Raw genomic sequence first — 17491 nt, 5'->3', positions numbered from 1 at the left:
CATGTACAATTAGGATTGAGATAGATTAGTCATAAAAACATAATCTAATGTTAAGAATTGAATTCAACTATGATAGTAATTAGCATATGATAGATCAAAATAATAAGACCAATAAATCTCAGTCTAGATCGAACAATTGGTGATAATATATTAAACAATAAACTATTCAACACTATCGATAACTTTGATTAAACCAACGTTTACAAGAGATCAGTCGTCTGTTGTAGCCTTGTAAAAGTTAATACAAATCGATAACTAATGTATACCGCAATTTGTGAGAGAACAGTCGTCTGTTGCAGCCTTACAAATAACAATATAGATAGATAACTAACTTATACCGCGACTCGCAAGAGATCAGTCGTTTGTTGCAGCCTTGCAAGTAACAATATAAGTCATGACAGATACTCACAAACAAGCCGGAGATCAGGTCATCCGATGCAGCCCTGCTTGTCCAAAGAACTCGTCGAAATCTACTCTACTCCTACTCCTAAGGAGTGGCCTGAGCCGAAAAGTAAAGGTACTTGATTTGGTTGATCGATGAGAGATGTCTATTACAATAGCCGGGGTTTAATATTTATACCCAAGGCTAAACTATGAGTCCTGATCTAGCAAGACCGATTACAAGAAAAGAAAATGAAAACATCATAATTTAAGATAACTTGGACCTTTATCCTCAGAGCTTCTCTTCGAGGTGACGAGATCATAACCTTCAGCCGATTCTCACCCTGTTCGTTTGGACTTATTTGGCTTATAAGTCATGGCCGAAAGTACTGTTGGCTGGTTTAGTGTAAGAGAAAAATACTAGTCGTTGGCTGATAAGCCATGACTTATAAGCCAAATACGACCAAGTGAGCAGGCTTTCTGACGAACCAAATTCTGGTGTCAACAAGGAGAAATGTATATTGTGTATTGGGAGAAGAGAAATATATATTAGAAAGTAAAAATTACAGTTATTTAAGATAAAATTTGAATGTATAAGATCAAATATTTTGGGAAGGAGAAAGTATACTACTTAAGATCATCTTCAAGAGTTCTCAATAATTTTTTTTCCAAAACCAAAGAATTTTTCAACTCGTTAAAAATTATTGGGAGAAATAAATAAGACCATCCCAACAGTTCTCAATAATACACTCCTAAAATATAAAAGACAATTTTATATCAGGATTCACTACTTAAAGTTTCTCTACATTTTTGTTTGGCTGCAATTATGCAATTCCAAGCAAGAAACGAAACGGTTCCAAGCGGCCAAACGCACCCTGAGGCCCTATTTGGATTCCGTAGTCCAAAGTTTAGCCATTAAACTTTAGACCACTTTAACTCTTAGACTCCTAAGGCATCAAATAGGAGGTCTAAAGTGATGTCTCGAGTTTAGACCGTTTCACAAACTTTTGTTCTCAACTTTGTCAGGCCAAAATTTAGATCTAAGAATCCAAACAAGCCTGAATATACACGGTTGCAATTATTGTTGTGATTCACTCTAACAAAATTTATTAGCCTCTTACATTTAGCTTGCCAAATTCATAGTAAATTTTTTACCCGAAAATGACCTGCCTAATCTTTGGCATTAAAAAAAGATTACTCTTAAAAAACCCAATGAGGTTAAGCCTGGGCGTTCGGGTTACCTGATTTTTTCGGGTCGGGTAATTCGGGTAATTTAAAATTCGAGTAATGAAAATTGCTACCCGATATTATCCCCGAAAAAACACTACCCGCAAATTCGGGTACCCGATAATTCGGGTTCGGGTTCGGGTATTACCCGATATACCCAAATTTACAGAAAACAACCAACTACACTAAATTTCAGTAGCGATCTATACATAATTTCAGCAGCAATTTGTATAGAATTTTCATAGCAATTTGTAGAGAATAATATATTACAGTCACTCATTCAAATAGAGAGAATTATATTCTAATAAAGTGATAAGTTAAATGGTTCAGCTAACAACACATGATAAATACAAAGACAAAAACAAATCTTTGGGTAGTTCGGGTAGTTTGGGTACCGGGGGATATTACCCGAATTACCCAAACTAATTTCGGGTAATCAAAATCGCTATCCGAATTTGGGATCGGGTACCTCGGGTTCGGGTAATTCGGGTCCAGGTTCGGGTAATTCGGGTACGGGTAATGGGTATCGGGTATTTTGCCCACGCTTAAATGAGGTCCCAAGAAATTGCTTCCTGTGGCCTTTGGATCCAACGGCTACGACAACGATATTGAACAATAAGAAATACTAGTATGTTTGATGTCCATGTACTAATTTTAGCTGCTGGAGTAACTGTTTGTACTAATTTTCGACGTGTTCGGCTGATGCCCTGCACAGTAAAATTTCGAATGGTTTCGGACGATTCAATAGTGTTATGTGAGATAGAATAAGCTGAAACAAGCCAGCAATAGTGTACTAATTTTAGCTGCTGGAGTAACTGTTAATGCGAGTGGATTGAACAAACCTGGAGAAGAAGAAAAAAAGAGTGACAACTAGAAGCTTTATACGGTATTGTGTACATACAGCTCCGACACATGTAAGTACGTAGAAGTACATACGCTTACTACCTTGCCCTTGGTCGCAGAAGATCCCAGCAGGCGGAAGCAGAACCCCAACAAACACAAAGCAGCAGCAGTAGAGAGAGAGAGAGAGCAGGATGAGAAAAGGACAGATACGGTGGACTGGACTGGATGCAATGCATGCATCAAGTCCATGTCCAGGTTCTCCTCCCCCAGCCTCACAGCCTCATCACACTCACACCTGCTTCTGCTTTGCTTAGGGGTTTGTTTGGACGGCAAATCGAAGACGGACGGACACGGAGTCGTACACGTACGAGTACCATCGACGCAACGCAACGCAACGCAAAGCAAAGCATCAGAGGAAGTTGATGCCCTGCCTGCTGCTAATTGCAGGTTCAGAGTATGCCATCGCCATTGCCATTTGCAGGGGAGCAAACGGAACCAAGCCCACCCATGTCCATCCATTCCTCTCTTCTCTTGTCAGTGGGCGTGTTTTGTTCACTTTCGAGAGCTGGCCCGACTAAGCCAAACCTAGCTCCAGAATATAATACAAGTTTATTTGTACCAGTGAAAGTCTAGCTTGTCTTGATCATGTTTGGTTCTGTAGCTAGCTTAGATAGGATTATTCTTTTCCTTGTGAAGGTGGGTTTTAGTTAAAATCACCTCTCCCTCGTCCTTGGTTCGGGCCGAGGGTGTAGAGGCATGGATCCAGGGGTGGCAGGCGACGAGGTGGAGGGCGGCTGGCAATGTGGCTGAGGCGATGCAGAGAACAATAGTCTAGGGTCGATATAATTTTTTTTTTAATGTCAGGACGAATATAATTGGATTGCAGGATACAAGTGTTTGGATCTTTTTTTCTTTTTTTCCTTATATTTTTATTTGTCTGAGGAGACCTAAACACGGTTTAGCCGCTACGATTAGTGGTGCGCGTCTGCCGTAAAAACAACAAGAAGATATTTTGGCCGCAGTTCTTCCCCTGCTGTTCCATTCCAACCAAGACCAAGGAGGAGGAGGAAACGCAAAGGAAAGGAAAAAGGGGAAAAGTGGCTAGGGAAAGGGTAGCACAAGCAACAGCAGCCCCTGTGACCAGGTGATCCTCATGTCACCCTCCCCTCACTGACAGCTGGGACGGAGGAGGAGTCTCTCACTCACTCGTCCACCTGCTGCTTTGCTTGGTGGTTGGTGCTTCGTTCTTCCTTCCTCCTGTTCGTGTTCGAGTCCAGCACTCCAGCCGCAGGAACGAGCTGCTGTGACTGTGAGCCGCCTGACCCGACGAGTCCGAGCGACAGCGAGAGACGCACGAGCGATCTGCGTGCGTGCTCCTACCGCCTACAAGCTTCTGGCTTTCTGCCTCCCATCCTCGGCTGCTCCTCCTCTCCTCGTCGTCTTCTTCCTCCTCACCCCGCCCGTTTCCTCTACTCTGCAGCAGACTGCAGTTGCATCCCCTCTGGCCCGTTCTCCAAGTATCTCAAGCATCTCCTCCTCCTCCCTCTTCGTCCTGCTCCATCCATCCCCATCCCCATCCCCAGGTTGGTTGCTGCTCGGTTGGGTCGGTCCACCAATCCATCCATCCGTTTCCACCTGATTGCTCTTGTTGCTCTCCTCCGTCTGCCTCTCCTCGCTAATCAGGCCGCCTGCAGATCTGGGTGCGGCCCTCCCCTGCTCTCCAGCATCACCTGCTCCCGAGCGTCGCAACAACAACCGCCCTTTTTTCTTCTTCTTTGCAATTTGATTCATTGAATTAGTGCTGCTGATACAGAACAACAGCTTTCAGTTGGAAACAATTCGATCCGTTTCTGATTGAAGAGGGGCGCACACAGAGTCCTGAACTTTTCCAGGCAAGTTCGTTCAATCAGGGAGGATTCAAAAATGGTTTCCATCCATCTTTCCAGGGAATGGGAATCCCACACCCACAGCACCCGCCTGGGAGTCCTGAAAAATCTCTCGTCGAAATGGTATCTGATCCTTCTCCTTTCTTTGCTTTGCTCTGCTGCAGGTACATACAGATGGTGCTAGTGCGGGAGAGGTCCCCAAGCCGTGGCCTTTTTCTTCCCCGGCCCGGAGTCTCCGCCATTTCGGACCAGCCAAGGCGGCGCTAAGCTCCTGCTCGCTTTCCTTCCTCTTGGACGCTACCGCAATGCCGCTAGCGTCATTATAAATCGGCAGCGCTAACCACATGGTACGCTCCCCAAATGCTAGACTATGCGAAAGTTGCAATCTTTTTCTCGTTTCTCCTCGCCAACTTGCCAATTTGGTCGTCCTTGTTTGCATCAGCAGCAGCGGCGCAGCTGAACTGGACCCACCGGACAGACGGAGACTCCATTCCTCCTCTTCCCCCATCGCCATGCGGATGCGCTGGCTCCTCCTCTTGGCGCTCGCCGCCGCCGCCCCCGCCGCCGGCGAGATGGGGTACGCGCATTGCGGCTGCGACGGCGGCGGTGGCGGCGCCGGCGCAGGCGGGTTCTGGAGCCTGGACAACATCTTCAAGTGGCAGAAGGTGAGCGACCTGCTCATCGCGGCGGCCTACTTCTCCATCCCGCTCGAGATCCTCTACTTCGTCGCGGGCCTCCGCCACCTGCTCCCGTTCCGGTGGGTGCTGGTCCAGTTCGGCGCCTTCATCGTGCTCTGCGGCCTCACCCACCTGCTGGCGGCCTTCACCTACGAGTCCCACCCGTTCATGGTCGTGCTGCTCCTCACCGCCGCCAAGTTCCTCACGGCGCTCGTCTCCTTCCTCACCGCCATCACGCTGCTCACTCTCATCCCGCAGCTGCTGCGCGTCAAGGTCCGCGAGAGCCTGCTCTGGATCAAGGCCCGCGAGCTCGACCGCGAGGTGGTGCTCATGAAGCGCCAGGAGGAGGCCAGCTGGCACGTCCGCATGCTCACCCAGGAGATCCGCCGCTCGCTCGACCGCCACACCGTGCTCTACACCACGCTCATCGAGCTCTCCAGGGTGCTCGCGCTCAACAATTGCGCCGTCTGGATGCCCTCCGAGGACAAGTCCGGAATGTGCCTCACCCACGAGCTCCGCCGGGGCAGCGACGACGACGGCGAGGCCGTCGTCGCCACGGACGACGCGGACGTCCTCGAGGTCAAGGGCACCGACGGGGTCAAGCTGCTGCCGCCGGACTCGGTCCTTGGGTCCGCAAGCGGCGGCGGCAAGGAGGGGACCGGCACCGTGGCCGCGATTCGGATGCCGATGCTCAAGGTCGCCGATTTCAACGGCGGAACGCCCGAGGTGATCAAGACGAGCTACGCCCTGCTGGTTCTGGTGCCGCCCAGCGACAGGAACTGGGCGCCGCACGAGCTGGAGATCGTTGAGGTGGTCGCCGATCAGGTGGCCGTCGCGCTCTCACACGCCTCGCTGCTGGAGGAGTCGCAGGCTATGCGCGACAGGCTGGCCGAGCAGAACCGCGAGCTGCTGCAGGCGAGACGGGACGCTCTCATGGCGAACGAGGCCAGGGACGCGTTCCAGCGCGTCATGAGCCAGGGAATGCGGAGGCCCATCCACTCCATCCAGGGACTGGTGTCCGTGGTGCAGGAGGGCGTGACGTCTGAGCAGAAGCTCGTTGTCGATACTATGGCGCGGACCGCAACCGTCGTCTCGACGCTCATCAACGATGTAATGGAGATGTCCACTGCCAACCAAGAGCGCTTTCCGCTGGAGACGTGGCCATTCCACCTGCACTCCATGATCAGGGATGCCGCCTGCGTTGCCAGGTGTCTGTGTAACTTCAGGGGGTTTGGCTTCGTGGTGCACGTCGAGAACATGCTGCCGGACCTTGTCATTGGCGACGAGCGGCGGATTTTCCATGTCTTGTTGCACATGGTTGGCAATCTGATTGGTCGGATCGATGCGGGGAACGTCACGTTCCGGGTGCGTGCTGATGATGAGCCGATGGAGGACCAGAGGTGGGATCCATGGAGGCCAAGCTACTCCGGTGGGCACTCATCGGTCAAGTTTGTGATTGGGGTGAAGAGGCAGCAGAATGCTGACTCGTCGGGTTCGCTTGCGCAGTTCTTGCGGAGGCCAAGAACCGAAGGGTTTGATCTCAGGCTCAGCTTCAGCATGTGCAGGAAGCTTGTGCAGGTACTCTGAAACCAGTATGCGTGTCCTTTGCATTTTGTGCAGGCAGGAAGCTTAGAGACATTTGTGTTCAGTCACTAATATTTTGCCTTGTGATGCTCTCTCTCAACAGATGATGCAAGGGAACATCTGGGCAATTCTTGACGGGCAAGGACTCCCAGAGAGCATGACCCTGGTCCTGAGATTCCAGCTTCAACCATCGCTGGCGAGCTCCAGCCTCGGAGGATCATTTGATCTGCAAAACCCATCGCCATCTAACCAAATAGCCGGGCTGAAGGTTCTTCTCATCGACGACGATGAGATCAACCTAGTCGTGGCGCGGAAGCTCCTGGAGAGGCTAGGCTGCACTGTATCCTCGCTCCCCTCAGGCTCAGGGTTCATGAACTCGGTCGGCCCTTCCTCTGCCTCATTCCAGCTCGTCATGGTTAACCTTGACATGTCGACGATTAATCCCCTGGATGCTGCCTCGAGGATCAGGCAGTACAGGAGCTCGCACTGGCCCCTGGTGATGGCCATGACATCGGAGCAGAACGTGTGGGAGAAGTGCGCACAGTCAGGGATCAACGGCGTCCTGAAGAAGCCGCTTGTTCTGCAGGAAGTGAAAGAAGAGCTCACGCGGATTCTTCAGAACACATGATACTTACAACTACTGGCGGGTTCCTTTGCTGCCTGCCAAGAGCTCTGAACTCTGAAGTAGCCAAACATGGCGCCACCATGACTGACAATGAATACGACCCCACTGTCTAGCATTGCAGAAGATTTTTTTTTTACAGGCCATCGGAATGCGATGGCTGTCGAGGGTTTCTGGTGTCTTGCAGCACAATTGCTGGAGGATGGCAAATGGTAGTGAAATGGCAAATGACGATGTGCCATTGTGAGTCTTTCAGATGGGAATTGCGGCGTCCTGAGAATGAAGGAGAGTCTGATACCTTAGAGTCCTTCATAGAAACTTGGGTGGTGGTATGTAATGGCCAGTAGTGGCAATAAGGCTGAAGTTTTGTAAGTTAGCTAACCTGGTTGTAGGATCTAAATGGAGGGAGTTCGACAATTGTATTTACCACTACCTTTTAGGAATGGAAGAATGACCCACTCATTCCCCTTATTGCTGCTGGTAACCTGCTGGCGGTACAAGGGTTTCTATGGAATCGTAGGATATCTAAAACACGGAAATAGAAGAAAAAAACGCAGTATTGGAGTTGTTTGTTAAATGCAATCCTATAGAAATTGGAACTGCAGTCCTACATCATTTGATACAACACAGGAGAAACACATGAATTAGAAGAGAAAAGATAGACAGAGAGAAAAGTTTCTATGTTAAACCTCAGGTCAGATTTCCTCCAAAATTTCTATGAATGAAGCCACTTCGTAAGAATTTTGTGGGATTTAAGTATGGCCAATCCTTCGTTTCAAAGGTCTACATAGGGGGGGAGATCCTTCAACTTTACAACTCTACAGAATTCCTTCGTGAATCCTACGTTTTAGAGAGTGCTTGTATGTGTTGAGACGAACCGCAAACGGTTGGTTCGCTGCACCAGCACGTAGTAGTTTCAGAGATTGTATGCATCGTTGACTTGAGAGAGGTGTAGCATCAGCATGAGATGAGACGCGAGCACTGAGTTGAGAAGTGGGCATGGAATGGATCGAGGTGGTGACGACGACGGATTTGGCCGGTAGGTAAGCACGAGGGCCGCGTTATCCGATCGATGAGATTCATGTAGACCTCGCATCCATCACATGACATGACACTGATGCAAGGAGTATTTTCCTTCCCATAATCCCATTGCTTGAGCTTTCAGGTAGGATTCACATCACATGGAGATTACGATAGGTAGTACAGAGACGGGATGCGTCACCAATAATCCGTTGCCAGCCCAGCCCATAATCCGTTGCCTGAGGCTAGTTGACAAGCTGGTCAGTCCAGATACAATGCACTTGCGCAGTTCGTTGGACTGAATTTGAGTGAAAAAATAAATAAAAATACTATTTCGACTGAATTATTTAAAAAAATATTATTTCAATTAAAAAAAACGAACAAGCTGGATTTTAAGCAAGCGAAGGGGCCGGGCATGCGGGGCCCACCACCCACCTGGAGGAGAAGATCTGTGTTTTTCAAGTGGACAAGACACAAGAGAGAGGTGCGGAAGCATCAGGATCTTGCTTCAGTCTTTTGATTTGACTCCCGCCAGTGCGCTGTTTCTGAATCCCTATGTCTTTTGCTACAGTGTACTCCACTCAAAAGGCACGTTTAGATCAAAAATTTTTGGGTTTTGGTTACTGTATCACTTTCGTTGTTATTTGGTAATTAGTGTTTAATTATGGACTAATTAGGTTCGAAAGTTTCGTCTCGTGATTTCTCGATGAACTGTGTAATTAGTTTTTTTTTTTCATCTACATTTAGTACTCCATGCATATGCCGCAAGATTTGATGTGACGGACACTGCGCAAAAATTTTTGGTTTTTGGGTGAAACTAAACGGGGCCTAAGGCCGCAACAAGGATTTTCCCCCCTGTGAAACTACTCGTTCTAGTCAAATTCTTGTGCAATAAAACTACAGTACAGGCCATACATACAGAAGCTCCAAGTGGGTGCAATAATCCATTTAGTCCACAACGCAGCCTGATCGCTGGGGCTGGCCAGCCCCTCACATGAGTACTGTTTATCTGAACTAGCCAGCAGTACTTCTCTCTCACATAAACGAACCAGCAATGATATGAACCAGCCAACCGAACAGCTGTAGTTAGCTTATTGGCATATAAAAAATCTACAGAAATTTTAGTATGAAAAATCTGAAGCGCAAGCCCCTGGTACCATTGTACTATGTCGCTGAACTGCTGAAGCCGGCTGCAGGATAAATAAATCTATACTACATTGTACTCCTAGGAATATAATGGAATATATGGATCATGATTGAGGCCACAAACAAACAACTTTTTTTCGACCACAAGGAGAAATGCAGTAGGTTCAACAACCTTTTCCAGAGAAGTGGTACATCTTTGAATGTTTGAAACTAACATACTAACTCTGCTATTTTATAAATCCACTTGCTAGCCAGAAAAGGTCCCCAGATCCTCTGAAATCGAACATTTGTCAGCATGTAAGGATATGGTATAAATCTTGGCTGAACTACTGATGAGCTCATGTCATAGTATATATATGTGGATGCCTGTCCCTTCCTGAATTTGAACGGTTTGAGGTGATGTAGAACTTTTTTGTCAGGGGCAATATTTGAGTAGTTGTTTGATCAGTTGGTTAAAGATCGAACATGTCATCAACTCATCATCGGGCCAAAGAAATCTTGGCTGTTGTGACACTATTAATGATCAGAATTGCAATTTCAGATGAATCATCATGATTAACTGGATGCATGGGGGGTGGGGGTGGGGTGGGGGGGGGGGGGGGGGGGGGGGGGTGTATATTGTCTTCATAGCTAAACTATAAGAAATAATACGTATAATATATGAGTCGTGAATAAAATGTTTATAGATGAAGCAGTTCTTCTATATGCTCTGAATCTCTGAACCTTTTTTTTCTACTGATGTCATATGGTTCAGAGTAAGTTCAAATAAATACTCTGAAGTATCCTAGATTAAAAATGTGTGACTCCACGCTGTTAGTAGATTTCATAAACAGTTCCCTCATAATACATGCTTATGAACATTGAGTATTGAAAGCACAAATATATATCGATCCATTGATGAGCCTTTAATTTGCTTTCCCTTTAATTTACATGAAGAAAAAAAACAATGAAAATAGTTGTTTTATTTTTTTTCTTAGGGTGTTTGGGTGTTGATCTAGCCTTTGTATCAATAGTTACTAGAGTGTGCATGGTTTTGTGCTTTATGTCAAGTTCTTTTTTAAACTCTGTATCATCTCAATGTGATGTCTTGAAAAGTTAATAAGAACTGTTAGATAATCTACTGCTACCTTGTGTGAACACAATAAGGGAAGGCCACGCCGAAAAGGCCCCCTGCTGTGATACTGTAGGCACTGCAGCTGCAGGCGCCGCACGGCTCACCTGCAGCACCGTAGGCACATGCAGTGGCCGGCGTAGAGTCAGCCCTGTATGTTATCTAGTTACTGTTACAGCATGTACGATGTACTAGGACTAGATGGATAGAGTTGTATAAATAGACTACCACGGTAACTTAGTAAAGAGAGCTCAGATTTGTCATCTCACAGACAGGGCTTTGGCCAACGCTGGTGTCTTATATTATGTGTGCATGCTCTGTTCTCCCTTCTTTTTCTAGCTCTAGTCATAGTGTGTGTGGGGACGGACAACGCTTGTTCGTAGTCGGTACGGCTAGTGGGTGCTCGGCAACACTAGCGGGTGTTCGACGAGACTGGTGAGTGGTTCACTCACCTGAGCCGGTGATCCTGTGGGCCAACAAGTGGTATTAGAGCCATACAAGCGCCATCGCCAGACTAACCGTTGGCGATGACGGACGGTTCAGAGATGAGCGACAACAGTGGCACTGCTGTGGCTGCCCAACCATGACCGGAGGTCGTTGTTCGCACGGTGCGGGAGGTCAGCGGTACCAGTTGGCCGACGCTGACTCGCACCAACTATGGAGAGTGGTCGGTGACCATGAAGGTCAAGCTCAGAGCCCGACGGCTCTAGAATGCTGTTGACAAGGGCACCGACACTGAAGAAGATGACATGTCAGCGCTGGAGGCTATCCTCACTGCTGTACCGGCGGAGTACAGGGAGCTGTTGGGGATGAAGAGCTCTGCTAAAGAGGTGTGGAAGGCTATTGTGGCGATGCGCGTCGGTTCCGACCACGCAAAGAATACGACGGCCCAGCTTCTGAAGTAGGAGTATACCAACCTCAAGTTCAAGGATGGTGAAACGGTGGAGGACTTCTCCCTTTGTCTGTAGACGCTCATCAGCAAGCTGAAGAGCCACGACATCACCATCGATGAAGCAGAGGCGGTCTCCAAGTACCTCCACTCCGTGCCGGCAAAGTACATCCAGATCGCTCTCTCCATAGAGATGATGTTGGACTTGTCCACCCTCACCATTGAGGATGTGACAGGCCGTCTGCGGATGATGGATGAGCGCCTGGAGCAGGCGACAGCAACGAAGGACAGTGGAAAACTCCTACTGACGGAAGAGGAGTGGGCTGCTCGAAGGAACTCTAAGAAGGCAACCTCCTCTAGTTGAGGTGGCGATGGCAAGCGCCGCAGCAAGGCTTCTTCGGAGAAGAAGCAGGTCGACCCCAACGCCTACCGGCATTGCGGGAAGATGGGCCATTGGGCATGGGAGTGCCCAAACCACAAGTAGGAGAAGAAGGCTGAAGCTCATCTGGCGCAAGCTGATGATGAGGATGAGGCCACTATCCTGATGGCGACGTTCTATGCACTGCACGACGTCAAGGCCGAGGAGAAGGAAGAGGCGACGACAGTGGAAGGACCTAGGAAGGCCATGAAGACCATCAACCTCGACAAACCACGCGCCCAAGTTCACCTCGGGCGTGTGGGCGCCGACCAGGAGCAGCAGCGGTATCTGAACTCCGGTGCCAGCAACCACATGACGGGCTCCAAGGCATCCTTCTCCGAGCTCGATGGCGATGTCACCGGTATGGTGAAGTTTGGTGATGGCTAAAGGGTGGCTATCCAAGGGCGCAACACCATTATCTTCAAATGCTAGAACGGGGAGCACCGCGCGCTAACGGATGTATATTATATCCCGCAGCTGCGTTCCAGCATTGGTCAACTGGATGAGCGTGGTAGCGAGGTACTGATCATGGACGACGTCCTTAGGATTAGGGACCAAGAGCAACAACTTCTTGCCAAGGTGAAGAGGTCCCTGAACCGGTTGTACCTGCTCAACCTGAAGGTAGAGCAGCCGGTGTGCCTAGCAGCAAGGCACTCCGAGGAACCGTGGATGTGGCATACCCGGTTCGGACATCTCAACTTTGACACGCTTGGTCGTCTAGAGAAGATGGTCCGAGGGCTACCCCACATCAAGCACGGAGGTGAGCTATGTGACAGCTGCCTGGCTAGGAAGCAGAGGAGGCTACCTTTCCCAAAGGCGGCCAAGTATCATGCGAAGGAAGCTCTCAAGCTCGTTCACGGTGACTTCTGCGGGCCGATCACACCTGCTACAAACAGTGGTCGGCAGTACTTCCTCCTGCTCGTGGATGACTGCAGTTGCTACATGTGGCTGCAACTCCTGATGAGCAAGGACGAAGCGGCGGCGGCGACCAAGAAGTTCAAGACGCGCACAGAGGCTAAGAGCGGCAAGAAGCTCCGCATGCTGAGGACTGATCGTGGTGGTGAATTCACTTCAGTGGAGTTCGCTACGTACTGCGTGGATCAGGGTGTGGGGCAACACCACACCGCACCGTACTCACCACAACAGAATGACATGGTGGAGAGGCAGAACCAGACGGTGGTCGGCATGGCCCGATCAATGATAAAGGCTAAAGGCATGCCGACAAGGTTCTGGGGGAGGCGATGGCCATGGTGGTGTTCATCCTCAACCGCACTCCGACCAAAGCCCTGACGGGCAAGACACTGTTCAAAGCTTGGTATGGGCGCAAACCGAGCGTGTCCTTCCTCTAGACATTCGGTTGCATCAGCCATGTCAGGAAGATGAAGCCGAACCTCTCTAAGCTAGAGGACAGGAGCACACCTATGGTGTTCCTAAGCTACATGGAGGGTACCAAGGCGTACGGGCTCTACAACCCATGCGGAGACAAGGTGCTTGTCTCACGCGACGTCGTGTTCAACGAGGAGGCGGCTTGGGACAGGAGCAGTCCGAGCATAGGGGAAGCAGGCGGCTTCACCAACACCTTTGTCGTTGAGCACTTGGTCATCCACGATGGTGGAGACGCTGGGAAGAGGTGTCGAGCACTCCGGCGGTGGAGCCAAGCACTCCTAGGGCAGTGCTGAGCACTTCGGGAGGGATGCAGAGCACTTTGGAAGGAGTGTCGAGCACTCCTAGAGGGATGCCGAGCATGCTAGGAGTGGTGCCAGGAGGTTCTGCAGTGGTGGCGATCACTCTAGGATGGGTGCCGAGCACTCCCGTGGCGGAGCCAAGACGTCTTGTAGTGGTGCCGACCACTCCAAGACTGAGGCTGGGCACTCCTACAGTGTGGCCAAACACTGCAGGAGTTATGACAAGCTATCCAGAAGTAGTGTTAATCACTAAACCTAGGGTGCCGAGCACTTCAGGTACTGTACCGAGCACTCCGGCGGAACAGGGAACTCCATCGACGCCGATCGAGTTTGCCTCACCTCCAAGTGACATCACTGAGTTCGTGGATGCCTTCCATGAAGGTGAGGAGGTGCGGTTCCATAGGCTAGATGATATCATCGGCAGCACAGGACCCTTAGGATTGACTGGTCGACTGCTCAATGACACAGAGCTGCTGCTAGTCAGTGCAGAGGAACCACCCATGTTCGCGTTGGCCGAACGGGACAGAAACTGGCAACGAGCGACGCTGAAGGAGATGAAGGCGATCAAGGAAAATGAGACTTAGCAACTCGTCGATCCACCTCTAGGATGCCATTCGATCAGCCTGAAGTGGATGTACAAAGTCAAGCGGGATGAGCTCGGCGCCATTGTCAAGCACAAGGCGCACCTCGTCGCCCGAGGCTTTGTTTAGCGTGAGGACATAGACTTCGAGGAGGTCTTTGTGCCAGTAGCGCGCATAGAGTTGGTCCGTTTGCTACTTGCCTTGGCAGCAGTAAAGGACTTATGCGTCCATCACTTGGACGTTAAATCGGCCTTCCTCAACGGTGAACTGGCAGAAACGGTCTTTGTCAGGCAACCTCCAGGTTTTGCCGTCAAGGGAGAGGAGCACAGGGTGCTCCGACTACGCAAGGCGCTCTACGGGTTGCGACAGGCCCCACGAGCATGGAACGCCAAGCTTGACGCCACGCTGAGCGAGCTTGGGTTTCAGAGGTGCGCAACCGAGCACGTGCTCTACACGTGGCGATGGAGGAAGGAGGAGCTCATCGTCGACGTGTATGTGGATGACTTGATCGTCACCGGCGCGCACACGGAGGACATCAATAGCTTCAAGCGTGAGATGGCAGCTTGTTTTCGAATGAGCGATCTCGATGCACTCTCCTACTATCTCAACATTGAGGTGAGATAGGGGAAGGAGGAACTCATGCTCGGTCAGAGCGTGTATGCCTCCAAGTTGTTGGAAAGGAGAGGCATGACTGAGTGCAAGCTATGCGTGACTCCGATGGAGGAGCAGCTGAAGCTGACGAAGGCTAGCACCACGATGAAGGTGGATGCGACACTCTACCGGAGCATCGTCGGCGGTTTGCGCTACCTAGTCCACACGAGGCCGGACATTGCATTTGCCGTGGGCTACGTTAGTTGCTTCATGGAGGATCCTAGAGAGAATCACTAGGCTGCGGTGAAGCGGCTACTGCGCTACGTCAATGGGACGGTGGATCATAGGATCATCTTCCCAAGGACCGGTAGGAGTAGGCTGTAGCTCACTGTGTTCAGCGATGCAGACATGGCGAGGGATATCGACAGGTGACGGAGCACCTCTAGCGTGCTCGTCTTCCTCGGGTCAGTCCCAATTTCATGGCTGTCACTGAAACAGAAGGTGGTGGCGCTATTTACATGCAAGGCAGAGTACGTAGTGGTGGCCATAGCGGTGTGCCAAGTTGTGTGGTACGCCAGCTGCTGGGCGAGCTGATCGGTGTGGAAGCTCACCCACCATCACTGATGGTGGACAACCAGCCCGCCATCGCCCTCGTGAAGAATCCGGTTCTACACGACCGGAGCAAACACATCGACGTAAAGTTCCACTTCCTCAGAGACTATGTCGATGGAGGGCAGATCGTGATCGCTGGTCGGTAACTCGTGAACGTCCTCACCAAGCCGCTCGGACGTCTTTGACTCACGGAGCTGAAGGAGATGATCGGCATGGAGGGGGTAAAAGGGTTAGCAGTATGATTAGGGAAAGATTGTTAGATAATCTACTACTACCTTGTGTGAACACAGCAAGGGAAGGCGGCATCAAAAAGGCCCCCTGTTGTGATACTTTAGTCGCTGCAGGTGCAGGTATCGCACGGCTCACCTGCAGTACTGTAGGCACATGCAGTGGCCGGCGTAGAGTCATCCCTGTATGTTATCTAGTTACTGTTACAGCATGTGCGCTGTACTAGGACCAGATTGATAGAGTTGTATAAATAGACTACCACGGCAACTCAGTAAAGAGAGCTCAGATTTGCCATCTCACAGACAGGGCTTTGGCCAACGCTGGTGTCTTGTATTGTGTGTGCACGCTCTGTTCTCCATTTTTCTTCTAGCTCCAGCCATAGTGTGTGGGGACGGACAACGCTTGTTCGTGGTCGGCACGGCTAGTGGGTGCTCGGCAACACTAGCGGATGCTCGGCAAGACTGGTGAGTGGTTCACTCACCTAAGCCGGTGATCCTGTGGGCCAACGAGAACTTTCTTTATCGAAAAAAGGTTTCAGAATATAACTAATGCTAATCACATATTGGTAGCTAGCCATTAACATCTCTTTCAAATTTTCTGGAACTTGTGTATTCCCTAATGTATTCCAGTTAGTCATGTAAATAACTAGCAAAAAAATTCAGATATGCAGGTCGATCATTTTTCACTAAAACACAAGAATATCATTTATTTCTGCGGTCATGGAACATGTGAAATAAATCCAAACAAACAACAGCCTGAAGAATTAGGAAAGAGCTTATTAGTTCAGATGCGCCGACTAATCTTCAGTATTGAATTATTGGTACGTATCGTGAATGCATGTATTAGCAAAACTGATAAAAAATTTCCTATGAATCAAATTACTCATTTTAAAGCATGCATTCACAAATCCTGCCAAGAAATCGTCTGTGGTTCTTTCTATAATTAATCCCTTGTTAACTGATCGATCTAAAATCACTCCATTGTTTCGATCTCTTGTACATAATCCGTGCAAAAAAAAAAAGTAATCAACTAAGCACTGATGAGGCAGTTAGCTTGATTAGCGAGAAAGAAATGGCTGTAATATAAGAACCACGCGCATATATATGCATACACTGAAAGCATGGAGCTGAATACTCGATCGTGAGGTCATGATCCTGCACCTCCAAGCCTGAGCTCCAAGTCGAGCTCCTCCCCTCCATCCCCCTCCTCGGCGATGGCGAAGTAGCGATCTTCTCGTACATCTTCGGCGGCCGCGCCGCTGCCACGGCCGGCAGCGCAGCAGTCACCGCGGCCGAACAGAGGCAGCAGCTCGTGCGGCTTCCGTTGGGCGTGCAACGCGGCCACACCGCCGTCCGCCGGCAGAGTCGTAGCCTGTTGGGCGAACGCCAGAACGGGCGTCGTCGACGTCGTCATCGTCGAGCACGGCTGATGGTCGTAGTAGTAGACACTGGCGGCGCTGCTTCCCGCTGCGGCGCCGGCGGACACTGCTGCTGGTCTGCCCCTGTGCCGACGGTGCACGTTCATGTGACCGCCGAGCGCCTGCGCCGTCGGGAACCCCCTCCTGCAGAAGGTGCACTTGTACGGCTGCCTTGTTCCCTCGTCGTCATCGTCGTCGTCGTCGCCGCCGCCGCCTATGGCGCGCTGCTGCTGCTTCGGCAGATCCTTGTCGCCGTCGGCCTCGCAGCTCGGGGACAACGACGATGGCGACGCCCGTGCACCTGCACCCTCGTCGTCCTTCCTCTCTGGCCCCAACTCCATGTGCTTGTGATGATCTATCAGTTGTCAGAGTAGAGTCCGGAGCAAGGTAGGGTTTAGCTACCTAGCTAGGCTTGGCAATAATCTGTGAGGCTGCTACCTCGCTCTGCAGTCGTGGAGACGACGACACCAGCAAGCAGAAGCTAACTTGCTGCTTGGGGCCGGCCGGCCGAGGATCTAGTCTGGTACTCTGGTCATCAGATGCGATGCAAATGGCGCATATGATATGGTCAAA

The 17491-nt window shown here is 50.1% G+C and overlaps 2 protein-coding genes across 3 annotated transcripts; one reads left to right on the top strand and one right to left on the bottom strand.

Annotated features, from left to right (window-relative positions):
- The first annotated feature begins 3525 nt into the window (after positions 1-3525).
- Positions 3526-7663, top strand: LOC136467938 (ethylene receptor 3-like). Of its 2 annotated transcripts, none has more exons than XM_066466755.1 (4): positions 3526-4343; positions 4502-4684; positions 4783-6592; positions 6702-7663. In XM_066466755.1, exons 3-4 carry the CDS (start codon positions 4850-4852, stop codon positions 7224-7226), a joined length of 2268 nt encoding a protein of 755 aa, XP_066322852.1. In that variant the 5' UTR covers positions 3526-4343; positions 4502-4684; positions 4783-4849; the 3' UTR covers positions 7227-7663. The 2 variants fall into 2 exon arrangements, with proteins under 2 accessions (XP_066322852.1, XP_066322853.1); XM_066466756.1 differs by having other exon boundaries at positions 4780-6592.
- An 8984-nt stretch (positions 7664-16647) lies between these two features.
- LOC136464758 (transcriptional regulator SUPERMAN-like) lies at positions 16648-17259 on the bottom strand. Its single transcript, XM_066463709.1, has one exon. The coding sequence runs from the start codon at positions 17257-17259 to the stop codon at positions 16648-16650; it is 612 nt and encodes a 203-aa protein (XP_066319806.1).
- Positions 17260-17491: the final 232 nt, after the last annotated feature.

Source organism: Miscanthus floridulus, chromosome 7 (assembly GCF_019320115.1).
Source record: "Miscanthus floridulus cultivar M001 chromosome 7, ASM1932011v1, whole genome shotgun sequence".
NCBI lineage: Eukaryota > Viridiplantae > Streptophyta > Magnoliopsida > Poales > Poaceae > Miscanthus > Miscanthus floridulus.
Note: the sequence above shows the minus strand (reverse complement) of the source record. Positions and strands in the feature narration are given on the sequence as shown.